Genomic DNA, 16,843 nt, shown 5'->3' on the forward strand with positions numbered 1-16,843 from the left:
CCCGTTGGCTAAAGTACTTAGGCAGACGGTCCACATTGCTTTTAATATCAATCCATCGAATTCTGTTAACACGTTATTTGGGACATGGCTTAATGGGATTGAGCCTGATTTAGCGAGACACATTCGGGTTGGAGTTTGTGCTTTGCTGTGGACTATCTGGACCTGCAGAAATGATTTGGTTTTTAACAGAATATCATGTATTCATTTTTTGCAGGTTTTATTCCAAACTACGGCTCTGATCCGTTCCTGGTCGCTACTCACCCAGATGGAGGCCAGAGAGCACTTGGTTACTGGGTCTTTTCGATGGGAGATGGTAGTTCGGGATATCTCAACCGGTTTGGATGGCGGTCATGTAATAGGATAGGCATGTAGTTTACCTATTTAGTTTTAGCCAACCGGTTGTGGCGTCTTTTCATGGCTAGTGGGTGTTTCTAGCCCTTTATGTTTGCACTGCTTTATTTGTTTAATAAAATGGCCGTATGCCATCTTTTTAATGCAGAGGCCGGGGATTCCCCCTTTTCTAAAAAAATAAATAAATCTGGCACTCATTCTACACTGACAATGAGATGTACTACCAAATACTGGATGTGTAGTTTGGAGAAACTGAATTCAAATGCAAACAATTTCCCCATCATGCATCAGCACTGAACATACAGAAAGAAATGTACGTCGATCTTACTAATTCCAGATACAGAGCGAGAGGAGTTCCCCTGCTGCAGTTTTCTGAATTTGCACTTCCTGGGGATTGCATAAACAACAGCGTGTAATATGAGACCGATACAACCACAATATAAATACCGACATCATCTGAAGATGAGATCAAAAGAGTCTCCATTACTCTTTGAAGCTCAAACCAACAGGCAACGGCGGAGTACAGCCAGAACAACAAGCACTGAAGGGATGCCCATGCTGATCAAGAAGTAGCAGAGGCCCCCATCAAATACCACAACAGAAGGCTTAAACACACCAAAAATCAGGACGATCAATCCGAGGGAAAAATAACCGACTGGAACTTTGTAAGATTTCAGGTGACCTCGCGGTAATTAGAAGGTGAGGAGGCCACGGAATGGAGAACGCCCACGGCAGAGTCGTTCCAGAACCTTCAGCATTGAAGGCCTTTCCTGTGGATCCCTGACGGTGCAATCCACGCCCAGCCTGAACATGGTCGCCATCTCCTTCATGTATCGCGCTTGACTAGGGATGCCCTTGTCCACAGTAATCTTGAACATTTTCAGATTGTTTGCCATCAGTTCATTGCAGTTCTTCAGTGCCCAAGTTGCCAATAGACCATTCACTCCAGGTCCATTGGCCACCCGCCCCGTTACTAGTACTAGCAGCAGCACTCCAAAGCTGTATATGTCTGCCTTCTCACTCACCTGATTCGTCGCTCTCCCATACTCTGCAATTAATCATTTATTAGTTAGTACTACTGGTGAAAAGAGCAAGGTATAGGTAAGATTGGATTTCAATGCGCGCATCGATCGCCCAATGCAAGTACCTGGAGCTGCGTATCCGAAGTTACCAGGAGGCAGGTCCGTGATCGGCAACGGCTGGCCGAGCCCAGCCATGTTCATCTGCGCATCGCCGAAACTGGCTATCACGGCCTTGAAATTCTGATCAAGCAAGATGTTTTCAAGGCTGATGTTGTGGTGGACAATCGGCTTATTGCATCCATGGTGCAAGTGGCGGAGCCCTTTGGCCACGCCGATGGCGATGGCCCTCCTCTCCGGCCAGCCTAGAGGTCGACCGATCTCCACCGGCCGGTGCAGCCAGGATTGAAGGCTGCCATTCACCGGATACTCGTAAACGAGCATGATCGCGTCTTCCCGCTGGATGAGGTCTACGACTTTGATGATGTTGTCGTGAGAATTGCTGGCTAACAGGAACATCTCCGAATTGTAGCGGTACTTGACACTGTCGTGCACTTGTAGAGCTGGGTTCACGCTCTGGAACTTCTTGACGACCAGAGTAGTAGGAAGACCGGTGCCCTGATCATGGACCAGGTATAGCTGCTCGTCCTCCCATGTCCTCCTGCTAGTCCACACCCTTGTCGCATTATTTTCAGTAAGGTTGTCAACTATGCCTTGTTCATTGTATTCAACAGGCAGGGTCACCACAGGGCATCTCCTCTGCCAGAATTGCGGGCTCATTCTAGATTTCAAGGGCGTGTGTCAACCTGCTGGAGCATTAATTAATTGTATTCAGTTGTACTATCTCGATTATATACATTGAATTGAAAACTATCAAGAGATAAAGAGAGATGCATGTATACAATTAGTTTGAGCCAAGTGTTGACAGCAAGCCACAGAGAGTAGTGAACTCTTAGAAGAAGCGTGGCTTTTGATATGGTTCTTTCAGTTAAGGAAATGAGAAGATGCTATTTTTGGTGGTGGTGCGCAGTTGTAATCTTCATGTATGAATATGATACTACAAGGATCAAATCAAATTATTACTGAAATGATGGTACATTGCTATATTTTCAACAGAATGTTACGCTTATTAGTACCCCATCCTTGCAACCTATAATATGTGAAGTGGATCATGTGATAGGAATGATGAACAGTACATGCTCTGCTCGCTAGGATTCAGCAGCTGGTTCAAATCACATGATAGCATTTACTCCCTCCGTTCCATAATATATGTCGTTTTAGCAGTTGAACCTGAGCTGCTAAAATGACATAATATATTATGGTACAGAGGAAGTAGAACCCAGATGGCATTTCACACCTGCTGGCTGCTGCTCTGGTGTTGGGGCTGTTGAAACCAAGGCTTAGAACAGAGTGATATGTGCACAAGAGGGCAACGGAAGTGGGATGCTGACAAGGCATATGACGAATTTGAAACCAAGTTTGCATTCTGACCAACTTGAAGTAGGTACCTGGAATCCTCTCCTGGGTACACGCCGCTTAAGAAGCTCCCCGCCGCCGTCGCAACACCAAAATGATAAAACTAGTAAGCTTCTTGATGGGTTCTGATGAATGATGATTAAGCAAAGGCAGGTAAAGCTATATATATATAGCCCGTGCGGCCGAGCACCAAAGGAAAACAATACTACTATTTATTTTCAACAGCACTAGAGCCCCAAGTTTGAGGCAGTACTGCACCAGTGCTGGATCTAGTATTAAGCACAAGTTGCGCACGAAACACACAAATGATCGCCAGAAGAATGGGCACAGCGGCGTGAGCAGCAAAAACCTCTGCGCAACAAATCCGGACCTGTGCTGTTTCTTTTCTGTACTGTACAACTACAACGCTACACCCCCGCAAAAGAAATCCTGACAAATGTTCATCACAGTGTTCATCACTGTGCACAACAAATCCTGACAAATGTTCATCACAGTGTTTCAGCTTCTGTTCTACACACTGTTTCACAAGGCACAAGCCAACAAAGATGGTCACTGCAGTGGCGCGGTGCTTCGTGTAGACCAACTGGGGCAATGGCCCCCCCTTAACTTTTACATCCATAGAAGAATATGCTCTATTTTAGGCCTAACTAATGTTTAAACTAAAGATTAGCCCCTTCTTCTCTATTATTTTGCCTCCCTTCAGCTAATGGCACCGTCTTGGATTATGCGCAAGCTCCGCCACTGGGTCACTGTATTTGGCGCGAAAAAGCCATGGGCCCGCCGAGTCAGCGGCACACGCCTCAGCTTTCCCAGAACGCCTCGGTTTTTCGCGGAGAATCAATGGCAAGGCTGCCGCCGGTCAGCCTTGTCATTGATTTCTCACGGGCGCGACGACGTCTCCTCTTCCGCCACGCGTACACACAACGCGGGGCTATAAAACCAGCGGCTCCCCCTCGCCGCTGTCCACACCAGTCCGAGTCCAAACCAGCCGCCGAGCTCTGCCTCCCTCTCTTCCGTCGCCAAGCTCTGTCGGTCTCCCCTTCCCTTTCCTCTGATGGCCGGACGCTTCCCCGACGATGGGGCGGCGGCCAACGGTTTCGGCCGCCGCTTGCTTCACGAGTGGGAGGCGTACCTCCTTTTCAAGGCCAACATCCCGGCGCTGCCGGACATGCGCGCCGGGTCGACGGGGTGGAGGCTCAGCAACGGGGGCGTCTCCATCCCTCCGGTGCCCGACGTCGACGCGTGCCCCGACATCTTCGCCGCCGAGGTCGACCGCGTAAGAGCGTCCCTGCTGAAGGAGTAGCGCGCCCTCCCCCAGTACGCCGCCGACAACCACGCGTCATGGGCGGCGTACTTCTAGCACCGGTAGGCGCAGCGGCTGGTGTCCACCACGGGGCGCCGGGGGTGGGCGGCCTGAAGAACAGCGACTGGCACCGTGTATGGTGGGGCGAGCCCGGCCGCACGCTCCACGAGGTGCTGGCGTACCTCGAGGGTGGCAACAACCCACCGCTGGCATACCCTGCCGCGGCGGCCGCCACGCCCCCACGCCAGAGCGCCGGGCAATGGGCGCCGAGGAGGTTCAGCTCCTCCTCCTCATCCTCTCAGTCTTCCTCCCGCTCCTCCTCCCATTCCTCCGGCTCGCGGGTGCTGCTCGGCATCAAGGCCGAGCCCGCCGCGGAGACTCCGCTCAACCGGCGCACGCGCAGCGCCGGCATCGTCATCAACGAGGGCGGCCGACGCGCCTCGTCCTCGGCTCCCCCATGCTACGTCAAGTCAAAGATGGAGCCGGGCCTCGCCGCCATCACGTGGTAGCAATAGTAAAACCTTGGTTCTACGATTTCACGGATTCCAGGAGCCATTTTGTTTTATTGTTACAATTAGGTTTAGATTTGGGTCTGGTCCGAAATTTCAAGGCAGTATGACAGGATGGGTCCACCCCTCAGCACCAGCACCATACTTCCTCGAAGCTGACGAGGGTTTGCATCAAGCTTAGAGCAGACCACACCTCCCTCGTCTGGTCTTCCGGCGCCGGCGTTGGGGTCCGCCGAGTGGATCCGGGCGAGATGATGCGGCCGGAGAGGTGGGAGACGCCGTTGTTGCGCAGCCGAGTTGGGACGGGGACAGAGGAGGCTGCGGCCCCTGCTCGTGCCCGTGCCGTCGTCGGAGGCGGCCAAACGCACGCCGCACACGCCGCCGGTACGGCACGAGTACATTGTCGGACGGGACCACGACTCCTCCGTCGACGTCTGGTTCCTCACCGCTTGGAGCTCCCGCCCAGCGCTCCTCCCCCGACTCCGACCGCCGCCGCCGCCGCCTCTCGATCTCCATCGCCGATGATCTACAGTCAAATTCCTTTCGTGCGCACGCTCCTCTTCCCTTCCTCTACGTTTCCCCTCAACTAATTTCATGCCACCACTTCCCCAGCTGCCCTGCCCTCTTCTTCACCGGCTAACTCGTCATGCCATTAATTTGATCCCTGTATCTTTCCTGCAATTTGAGTATTTTAACATCATTTCAGTAGTTCCATCCTTGTACTACCTCTGCACATAAGGTTTGGGCAAAGTCAAGCTTTGTAAAATTTGACTAACTTTATATTAAAAAATATAAACATTAGCAACATAAAATCAACATTATCAGATGCACCACGAAATATATTTTCATACTGTATAGTTTTAATATTGTAGATGTTCATATTTTTTTATATAAATTTGGTCAAACTTTGTGTAGTTTGACTTTGACCAAATTTTATATGCGGAGTAAAAAGAAACGAAGGGAGTAACATTTTCAGTAGTTTCATTAATTTGAGTATTTTAACATCATTTGCATTATAAACTTGCGCACCACCGCCAAAAATAGCATGCTCTGATTGTTTTAGAGTAACTGAAATAAAATTCTGCACTGTTTCAGAAGGCACACAAATTCGTCAGATTCATCATTCATTTGTCGTTTGCTCTCAACACTTGGGTATCAAACTAACTACAAGCATGGATCTCTGTATATCTTTGGAGAAAGAGGAGCTGGGAGAGTACTACAGTAGTGGGTACTAACAAATACAGTAATGTGTTTGCAGGTTGATACCATGGTTTTGGGTACCGCCCGAGAAAAACGGATACTGGGCAGTTACCACGTTTCTCGGCGCCCCACGAGAAATACCTATCCCAAGCAAAAAATACCGAAATTTTTGAATAATTTGAATTTGAATGATCAGGGTCTAATAAATTATCTTTGTTTCTCAATGTAGAAAGTGCCCTTACTCTGGCGTAGTGGTAACCATCTGTTATGCGCCTCGAGAGGTAGCTGGTTCTAGTCCTCCTTCCGCTCTTGCTTTTGTTCTTTTTGTTCTGAGAGAAAATTTGCCTATTTGGGATCCAAAACCTTGGTTGATACACCCTTGACACAAACCTCTTTTTGTTATTTTTCAGAATAGGTAGTAATGACGGCTAAAAGAATCAAACTCGCGACCTCAACATAACTCGCGCACGTAGTTGAGGTACCACTGAGCTACTACCCCTTTTATGAATGGCATTAGTTCAAGATATTATTGTATCTATTTTGTTCTTTTTGTTATTTTTCAGAATAGGTAGTAATGACGGCTAAAAGAATCAAACTCGCGACCTCAACATAACTCGCGCACGTAGTTGAGGTACCACTGAGCTACTACCCCTTTTATGAATGGCATTAGTTCAAGATATTATTGTATCTAATTTAAAATTGTTTGAATTCAAAATTCAATTGTAAATTTCGTCTAAAATTTGTTCGGTATTTCTCGGTAACCGTGGTTACCGGGAATATCGCCCACCCACGAGAAAATTTGGTTGATACACCCTTGACACAAACCTCTTCACGTGCTACCCGGCCCGGCCACTGAGAGAATGCAGTTCTGGAGCCGTCTTGCGGCGGCGCAGCCTATTGTGTTCAATGAACAAGCCATAGTCGACAACCTTACTGAAGATAACCTGACAAGCATTTTTGCTAGCAGAAAGACATGGAGGGACAAACAGGTGTACTTAGTCCATGCTCAGGGCATTGGTACGCTGGTTGCCAAGAAGTTCCAGAACGAGAACCCAGCACTGCAAGTGGACGAAAATGTCAAGAACCGCTGCAAGTCGGAGATGAACCTCTTAGCCAACATCTGTCATGACAACATCATCAAAGTCGTAGACCACATTCGAAGGGAAGACGCGATCATGCTCGTTTACAGATATCCGGTGAACGGCAGCCTTCAATCTTGGCTGCACCAACCGATGGGTGCTGCTCAGCCGCTGAGCTGGCCAAAGAGGAGCATCATCGCCACTGGCGTGGCACAAGGGCTCTCCCACTTGCACCACGGATGCAATAAGCCTGTTGTCCACCACAACATCAGCCCTAACAACATCTTGCTTGATCATACTTTCAAGCCTGTGATAGCCGGTTTTGATGATGCACAGATGAACATGGCCAGGCTCGGCCAACCGTTACCAATCACTGATCTGCCTCCTGGTAACTTTGGGTACGCAGCTCCAGGTACGTTGGGCGATTGATGTGCGCAATGGAATTATGTCTTAACTTTTTTTGTAGGCAGTACTATCTTAACTAGCCTGGTCTTATAACTAGTGCTAATAATGATTAACTGCAGAATATGGGAACACGACAAACCCTATGACGGAGAAGGTAGACACTTACAGCTATGGTGTGCTGCTGCTGGTGATTGTCACGGGGCAGGAGTCCAGTGGAGCTGGAGCAGATGGTCATTTGGCGAATTGGGCACGGAACTGTTAGGAATAAGCAACTTGTATTCCCATGAGGCCATAGGCCGATATATATATATATATATATACATGTACAGGTGTGGAACATATGCAGGAAACCCCTCATACAACGGGATAAATACAAAGGGGTATATGACTTATATTATAACTCTAACACCCCCCCCCCCCCCCCCAAACTCATGGTGGATGAACAACACTGAGTTTGGAGAGATAAAAGCCATGTTGTGCTCTAGTCTGAGCATTCGTCAGGAAATCCGCCAACTGTAACTCGGAAGGCACATACTGAAGAGCAATAACCTGATCCTGCACAGCAGCGCACACATAGAAAGCATCAACACCAATATGCTTGGTGAGCTCATGCTTCACAGGATCGCATGCAATGCTAATAGCACCTGTACTGTCAGATAAAAGCAGAGTCGGTGTAGTGACAGAAACACCAAAATCCTGAAGTAACCACCGTAACCAAGTCACCTCTGCCGTCAAAAGAGCCATTGCTCGCAACTCAGCCTCGGCACTTGAACGGAAAACTGCAAGCTGTTTCTTCATCTTCCAGGCAATGAGAGAACCACCAAGAAAAACACAGTAAGCAGAAAGTGAACGGCGATCGGAAGGATCACTAGCCCACGTAGCATCCGAATAGGCCTGGAGCTGTAAAGAACTGGAGCGAGGAAAGAATAGACGGTGAGAGATCGTGCCTCGAAGATATCGAAGAACACGAAGGAGATGACTATAGTGAACCGAGGTGGGGGCAGAGACAAACTGACTCAGAATATGAACCGGATAAGAGATGTCCGGACGAGTGACAGCTAGATAGACAAGACTGCCAACAAGATGACGATAACGCGTCGGGTCAGGGAGAGGATCACCATCAGTAGCACAGAGGTGAACATTGAGCTCCATAGGAGTCTCAACAACGCGCTCGTCAGTAAGAGCAGCACGAGCAAGAAGATTCTGGATATACTTTTCCTGGGATATAAAAAAGCCATCAGAAGTAGAAGAGACTTCAATCCCAAGAAAATAGCGAAGAGGTCCAAGATCAGATATTAGAAACTGCTCACTAAGACGGGCCTTTACAAAGGCAATATACTCGGGGTCATCCCCCGTGATGATCATGTCATCAACATAAAGAAGAAGAAGAGTCCGACACGAGGAGAAAGGTGAATAAACAATGCTGGATCATGAGCACTTGCTAAAAAACCAGCAGCAGTGATCACAGAGGCAAAGCGCTCAAACCAGGCGCGGGGGGCTTGCTTAAGGCCATAGAGAGAGCGACGAAGACGACATACCATGCCATCAGGAACAGAATACCCAGGTGGTGGCTGCATGTACACCTCCTCACGCAGCTCACCATTAAGAAAGGCATTCTTAACATCAAGCTGAGATATAGACCTGTGGCGCGCAGAGGCAACGGCAAGAAGTGTACGAACAGTGGTCATATGAGCCACAGGAGCAAAAGTCTCGTCATAATCACGACCATGCTCCTGCTGAAAACCACGAGCCACAAGACGAGCTTTGTGACGCTCAAGAGAACCATCGGAGCGAGTCTTAACCTTGTAGACCCACTTACAAGTGATCGGACGGACTCCGGGAGGAAGAGAAACAAGATCCCAGGTGCCAGTGCGTTCAAGAGCAGCAATCTCCTCTGCCATCGCAAACTGCCATTCAGGATGAACAACAGCCTGACGGTAAGAAGTCGGCTCAAGAACAGCAGCACCAGCGGTGGGAAATCCAAAGCGATCAACAGGCGGACGAGGACGAGAACACAAGCCATAAGTAGGCTGAGAGGAAGATGACGACCCATCCACAGAGGCATCGACTAGTCGAGGACGACGAGTGTAATGCTGAGGAAAAGATGGAATAATAGAAGGAGGGATCGGTAAGGTAGAATCAGGGGGTGGCGACGAAGAAGTCACCGGACATGAAGGTGTAGAATCCGGTGACAGGATGGGAGAGGAGACCGAGGAGGAAGTCACCGGAGATGAAGGTGGAGAACCCGGGGACATGCTAGGCGAGGAGACCGGGGAGGATGGTGGCTGCAAATCAACTAGATGTGGAGAAGGAGAGGAAGTGGAGCGGAGAGGTACAGTCTCGGCGGGGGTGATAGGTGAGTCAGGAAAAGTGAGGAAAGAGATATCCTGCACTGAAAAAGTCGAGGAAGATGGGCGTGGGTAGAAGGGACGAGACTCTTCAAAAGTCACATCTCGAGAGATACGCATCCGATGACCAATAGGATCCCAACAACGATAGCCCTTATGCTCATCACTGTAGCCTAAGAAGACACACTCAACAGACTGAGCGGTCAGTTTGGTGCGTTCGCGAGGGACAAGAAGAACATAGCAAACACAACCAAACGAGCGAAGCATCGAATAATCGGGAGAACGATCAAAAAGTCGATCGAAAGGAACACCACCCTGTAGAGCAGCGGAAGGCTGTATATTGATAAGATAGGTGGATGTGGAGACGGCCTCAGCCCAAAAATGAGGCGGGAGAGAGGCAGCAATCATCAATGCATGAGCCGTCTCAAGAAGATGTCGATGCTTTCGCTCAGCCACACCATTCTGAGCATGAGCACCAGGACAAGAGAATTGAGAGAGAGTCCCGTGCTCAGCAAGAACACCACGCAACATCTTAGAGATATACTCGCCTGCGGAGTCAGCACGAAAAACACGTATGGGTGAAGAGAACTGAGTATGAACCATGGCAGCAAAGCGCTTATAAATAGACAACACCTCAGAACGAGAAGTCATGAAATAAAGCCATGTGTAACGAGAGAAATCATCTATGAAAATAATATAGTATTTATGACCACCTTTCGAAGCGAAAGGGGCCGGACCCCATACATCAGAATGGACTAAATCGAAAGGACGCTTAGACACTGACTCACTATGTGAATATGGTAACTGAATCTGCTTGCCAAGACGACAACCCTGACACTCTAAAGAGACATCTCCTGAGACAGACCCCAGAAGGCCTCGACGAACTAAAGAAGACAACCGAGAACCACACAGATGACCAAGTCGATGATGCCACTGCTGGAAGGAACCAGTGACGGAGGCGACAGAAGCGGAAGAACTGGCGATGGTGGTGGCAGCAGAAGGAACATGAAGCCAGTCCAACTCCCAAAGACCCTGAGAATCACGGTGGCGAGGGCCAGCCCCACCCAGAGTGTGCGTGTGACGGTCCTGGACAGAACAAGAGTCAACGTCGAGGATGACGCGACAACCAGAATCCGTAAGTTGACCAGCAGAAAACAAATTCATGGTAAGTCGAGGAACATGAGCAACATCAGGAACAGAATAAGAAGGAGTAGTAAGATTGCCTCTACTAGCAACAGAAAGTGGAGTACCATCAGCAGTGAAGACATGAATAGGAAAATCCAGTGATCGAAGAGAGGACAAAGTGGAAGAATGAGAAGACATATGAAAAGAAGCTCCAGAGTCCAGAACCCATGGGGATGTACCTGACTGTGTAGAGGGTGATTGCTCAGTGCGGGAAGCATCAGTCACAGAACCGGCAGTACCCGTCGAGGAAGAACCTGAAGCCACGAGCAGACGCTTAAGTCTCAGAATATCCTGCTCAGTCAAAGCAATGGCTGAAGCTGTCGAGGTAGATGACGAAGTCCCTGAAGATGATGATCGAGCCTTGCGCAGGTGTTTCTTCTTCGTGTAGCACTGAGACTCAAGATGACCATCATTGTTGCAATAGGCGCAATGTGGACGGGGGCGACCTGAGCCTCCAGAAGGAGTGGGCAAGAGCGGCGGAGCACTCGAGCGAGAAGGGGTCGATGGAGCAGGTGGCGTAGGAGCACGAGTAGCGAGCACAGAGGAAACCTCCAGCAAACCAGCACCACATAAGCGAGTCTCCTCAGCACGAATCTCAGAAAGCGCCTCCATGAGAGAAATACGGCCACGAGCAAACAACTGAGCACGCCGGGGCTCAAACTCCTTATGGAGCCGAGACAGGAACTCATAGACGCGATGAAACTCCAAATTGGCCTGGACAACCTGGCAACAGGGGCAGGTACGACACCCAGCACTATGGAGAGAATCAAGCTGGCGCCAGATAGCAGAACTCTGTGCATAGAAGTCATCAACAGTAGAGTCACCCTGCTGAAGAGCATGCTCCTGACGGATCACAGAGAGGTATAAGGCATCACCAGAGGGCTGATAGCGCTCACGAAGACGGGTCCACATCTCAAAGACAGTAGAAAGACCCAGAAATTCAGAAGCAAACTGAGGCAGAACACTAGCAGTGAGAACAGCTGCAGCACGAGCATCATCATCAAGCCACTGGGTGTAAGCAGACAGAGCACCATGATACGTCTGAAGAGCCTCCTCATAAGCCAAAACCCTCTCATCATAAGCACGATCAGCAGCCTCATCAGCAACCTTAGCCGCATCCTTGGCGGCCTGATTAGCATCCGTAGGAAGAACCGATGGAGTTGGCGGGGTAGGGGCCACCGGAGGAACTGGACGTGGCGGACAGCAGACCTCGCCAGAAAGAACACCCCAAAGACGGATGCCACGCATGTGAATGCGCATGAAGCCAGTGAACTCGGTGTAGTTAGTACCATCAAAGATCACCGGACAGCGAGGGACAGCAACATAGCCCGATGCAGCAGACATTTTTTTTAGATCCGACGAGAGCGACCAGATCGGGATCAGGCGCTGGCTAGGGACGGGAGCAGCGTCGAGCGGAAGATCAGGGCGATGGATCAGGACGGGCCGGCAGCGGGAGGCGCTGGCGACTGGAGCAGCGTTAGCCGGCTGGAGAGGAGATCGGGGGCGCCTGCGGGACGAGCCCCCTGGGCCGATCTGACGGGCGGCTGGGCGACTCGATCGGGACGGGCCGGCAGCGGGAGCCTTGCGAGCGGCGGCTGGGCGACTCCGATCGGGACGGGCCGGCAGCGGGAGCCCTGCGAGCGGCCGGCTGGAGAGGAGATCGGGGGCGCCTGCGGGACGAGCCCCCTGCTTCGATCGAGCAGACGGAGAGGAGATCGAGCGGGGTTAGAGATCGATTGCTTCAATCGAACAGACGGATCAAACGCACGAGTTGCAGCGTGCAAAAAAAATTTGACCTAGTTCTAATACCATGTTAGGAATAAGCAACTTGTATTCCCATGAGGCCATAGGCCGATATATATACATGTACGGGTGTGGAACATATGCAGGAAACCCCTCATACAACGGGATAAATACAAAGGGGTACATGACTTATATTATAACTCTAACAGGAACAACTTCATTGAGCTGATGGCAAACCAACAGGAAGCGTTCCAGAATGCTGTGGACAGGGACATCCCAGATCAAGCGATGTCATGGTGGAGATGGCAACGGTGTTCAGGCTGGGCGTGGATTGCACCGCTGTGGATCCCAAGCAAAGGCCTTCCATGCGGATGGCTCTCAAACGACTCCGTCGCGGCTGTGGGCATAGCCCATTCCGTGGCCTCCTCACCTGCTATCTGCCATGATGCTCGTTGTCTTTTTTGGAAAGATCATGTCATGCATGAATGGGTCTCATTTGTTTAGGTTAATCTGTTTATCTGTCTTGTTTGGGCTGCAACTGTATAAGCATAGTTTAGGTTAATTGGGTCTAATTTCTTGCGATTCACAAATCACAGCCTGTGCTATCAGCAACCAAGCCTAGTTATCAGGGTCACACAACTTCTATAATAGCTTGGAATTATTTGCATTTCGATTCAACTTCTATAATGGCTTGGAATTATTTGTGGGCAAAACCATCGCCTCCTTTTTTGTTTGTTAACGTGAGTTTACTCCCCCCGTTCTTGTGAAGAATACATGCAGCAAAGACCTTGTTACCAATACAAGAATTTATGCCAGCAACTTGTGAGCACATTGGGCATTAGGATTCAGTGTGCATGGACTAAGAGAGCTTGTGATAATGTCTTATGCTTGTAGTATTATTAAAGCAACATCTTACTATGATGCCTAAGTATCATTTTCTGCTTGAGTCATGCAGGTTTCAGATGTGCAAACAGATCATCTGGTTACCTCTGATTTCACTCATCCCGTCTTGGTAATATTCTGCCTAACAGATTTACTACATGTTCTGTTCCCTTCTCCCATATTTTATAAGAATTTAACATAACACTGTCTTAAATTCAGCTTAACTATTATTAGAAAGTTCTAAACATTTTTTTATTATGTTGAACCTACACTTGGCCTTACATTGTGTTGAAAACACTGGGAAAAGAAATAAGGGGCCCTAATTTTTTCGCAGTGCGTTCAGTCTCTTCTTTCCAACCTAGTTGCTCCGTACATGTTGATGATCATCTTGAGTTTTTGACTTGTCATTTTGCTATTCTTTCATTCATGTTAGGAATAGTTCATTAGGAAGATTGTGTCTGATTTAGCATGTATGTAGCATGGTATTTTGTTTGTGCTATAGTGTACTCACTTAACAATGTATAACCCGGCTAGATTTTACATTGATGCAAATTCAGTCTTGTTATGATTGACAGGATGAGCTTGTAGTACTTCAATTTCCTGAACACATATCTAGCCACATTCGATTGATTGGGTGATTTGCAAGGGAAGAAGTTACTGCAGTAATCAATGTGTTTGTGAAGTAATTCCTTTTTCATGTACTTCTTTTTGCTACTTCTCAACTCTGTTATTAGTCTTTTGATTGTGTGGAAAAATCTCATGATGAGGTAATTCCTATGAGTATGCGTCCCTGTGAGCTATGCATCATTGTCCATATCACAACATATTATTCTGGTATCATATCACTAAGTGTGAATTTAGCTATGAGATGCCAATATCAGTTTATTTCTGGAGAAAGGGTGCAATAGAGTGTCAGATTAATCTTGTAATGTTACCTCACATTTCATTGGGAATATAGATTTGTACCGAGTGCTTAACTAAAATGATACCAATATCAGTTTATCGCAATTAAGGTAACAATTGATCCAACTGCATAATGATACCAAGCCTCGGTATGAATGCCATATGTTCTAATCTTTCTAATCTCAAAGTGCATTGCATCCATCTTGATTTTGTGATCATCGACGACATCCGCAACATGCAACTCCAATCTCATCTTCTCCTCCTCAATTCTTTTTAATTTTTCCTTCAGGTAATTGTTTTCTTCTTGAACTAAATTTGACCTCTCGACAATAGGGTCGGTTGGAATTTCCGGTTCACATACCTCCTAGATAAAAACATCTATGTCACGTTGGTCGGCATAATTTTTATAAACACTAAATGAACCAAATAGTTATAAAAGATAATATATACCATATCCGAATCATAGACAAGACGAGACCCGACAGATGCGGATACCAAAACCATCGTACTATATAATAACAAACAATAATAAAAGTAAGAAAATTACACAAGTATCTATCTAAATCATACAAGTAAGAACTTTTTTCTTTTAAAAATAAGATAAGAACAAGAGGCTCACCACGGTGGTGTCGGTGGCGAGATTGGCGCTGGCGATCGACGGCGGTGAGGACGGGGACGGGACAAGACGAATCACCAAACCTAGACAAATCTTGAGAAAAATGGAGCTTGGACAAGGAGCTTCGAGAGGAGAAAGATTAAGTGTGGCTCGGACATTTCATCGAACACCTCATGTGCATAGAAGATGAGCTAGAGCACCACAAAGCTCTCCCACGGCCGGCCAAAAAAATAGAGCAGTGCACTGCTCTACTTGCGGGCAAGAGGGTATATGTAGGCATCTCTTTAGTCCCGGTTTGTGGCTAGAACTGGGACTAAAGGACCCCATTTGGTCACGGTTCCAGCCACCAACCGGGACTAAAGGTTGTGGGCTAGGAGCGAGGCCCATTGGTCCCAATTCGTGTCTGGAACCGGGACCAATGGCCCCCGAGGCCCGGCCGGCCCCTTGGCCTCACGAACCGGGACTGATGCCCCCATTGGTCCCGATTCGTGAGTGAACCGGATTTAATGCCCTTACCCGTCTGGACCAAAGCCTTGTTTTCTACTAGTGGATTTCTCAAGATGCATACAAGGGAGATTCCACAAGACTTAGCACACAAGACGAGGACTCTTCCGACCCCTAGGCCTTTGGTGCATTGTATAAACTGTGGACATACTAGTCAATAGATCATCTCATATTCATTACGACAATCTCGTGGTAGATACATGTACTCTACACTATACCTCATATCAATACGATCAAAACCAGGACGTAGGGTATTATCTCTTTTAGAGAACCTGAACCTGGATAAAATCATGTGTCCATGTTACCATCGCTCCAAGACACCTAGATTTGGACCTCTACCTCGAGATATGCCGGATTTAGCACCAGCATTAGTGGCCCATGCAGGTCCTGCTAGGTGATCGCCATAGATCGATGGGATGATCAGGTGCTATTTTTTCAATTAGATATGTTCCATACGAATTGATTTCTTTAAAAATTATTGTTGTCGGATCGTAATTTTATTTCGCGTCATGGATGGATTTCGACCTTAGGGCATGTCCAACATTGACCCGTAAATTCCTCCGGTATATGTCCGTTTTTGTGTCCGGACGTGATCCGCGGATATGATACGGGAGGGAGTCATCCAATGCTAATTGCAAAATATCCGGCTGAAAGGAGAAAAAGTAGATGGAGACCATGCATGTGGTGGGATATTGTGGTGTGGTATCTGGTTGGAAGGAGAGAGAGGAGAAGGAGACCATGCATGTGCGGGGAGAGAGAAGAGAGGAGGACACGCAGAGGCTTTTGATTGGTCAAGTGAATGTCCGGACTCTGATATATTTCTTTCATGTTTGTCTCCACTTTGTCGGGAAAAGGACGTCCGAACTACTTCATGGATCCATACAGGACTGTGTTGGATTAAAAAATAAACAAAAGTGTCCGATCGAACGTATACCATAGTTTTGCGGGTCTAGTTGGAGATGCCCTAAGGCTGATCATAGTGGGGAGTAACTTATGCTAGTGTCATGCATATGATACCTATATAGTGCAAAGTAACGTAATAGTAGTGACATAGATGGCTTAATTTATTAGCTTGTAGACTCATCTTATCTTGTGAAACGCTATGTCATATTAATATATTATGTTACCACATCTCATTAACTTCTTGCCACATAATCAACATTTTTTTGAAGTGCATTATGTTACTACTATCTCTGTTTCAGTTTACAAGTCCTGCGCGTATACCTAGATTGCTAATTTTATCATCCTAATATAAATTATATAACATAAAAATTATATCTTTTGAAAGTAGAAACTCCGAAGTTTATGTTGATATATTTT

General features: G+C 47.8%; 1 protein-coding gene and 1 pseudogene across 2 annotated transcripts; one reads left to right on the top strand and one right to left on the bottom strand.

Moving 5' to 3' along the window:
- Positions 1–1,043: 1,043 nt before the first annotated feature.
- LOC123150133 (receptor-like protein kinase 7) lies at positions 1,044–2,150 on the bottom strand. Its single transcript, XM_044569934.1, has 2 exons — positions 1,499–2,150; positions 1,044–1,399 (listed from the first exon to the last, which is right to left on the bottom strand). Exons 1-2 carry the CDS (start codon positions 2,148–2,150, stop codon positions 1,044–1,046), a joined length of 1,008 nt encoding a protein of 335 aa, XP_044425869.1.
- Positions 2,151–6,501: 4,351 nt separating this feature from the next.
- On the top strand, positions 6,502–13,295 carry LOC123152348 (receptor-like protein kinase 7; annotated as a pseudogene). Its single transcript, XR_006476117.1, has 3 exons — positions 6,502–7,349; positions 7,462–7,591; positions 12,825–13,295. The product of XR_006476117.1 is annotated as a receptor-like protein kinase 7 (transcript).
- The last annotated feature ends 3,548 nt before the right edge of the window (positions 13,296–16,843 follow it).

The sequence above is a fragment of the Triticum aestivum genome, chromosome 7A (assembly GCF_018294505.1).
Source record: "Triticum aestivum cultivar Chinese Spring chromosome 7A, IWGSC CS RefSeq v2.1, whole genome shotgun sequence".
Taxonomy (NCBI): Eukaryota; Viridiplantae; Streptophyta; class Magnoliopsida; order Poales; family Poaceae; genus Triticum; species Triticum aestivum.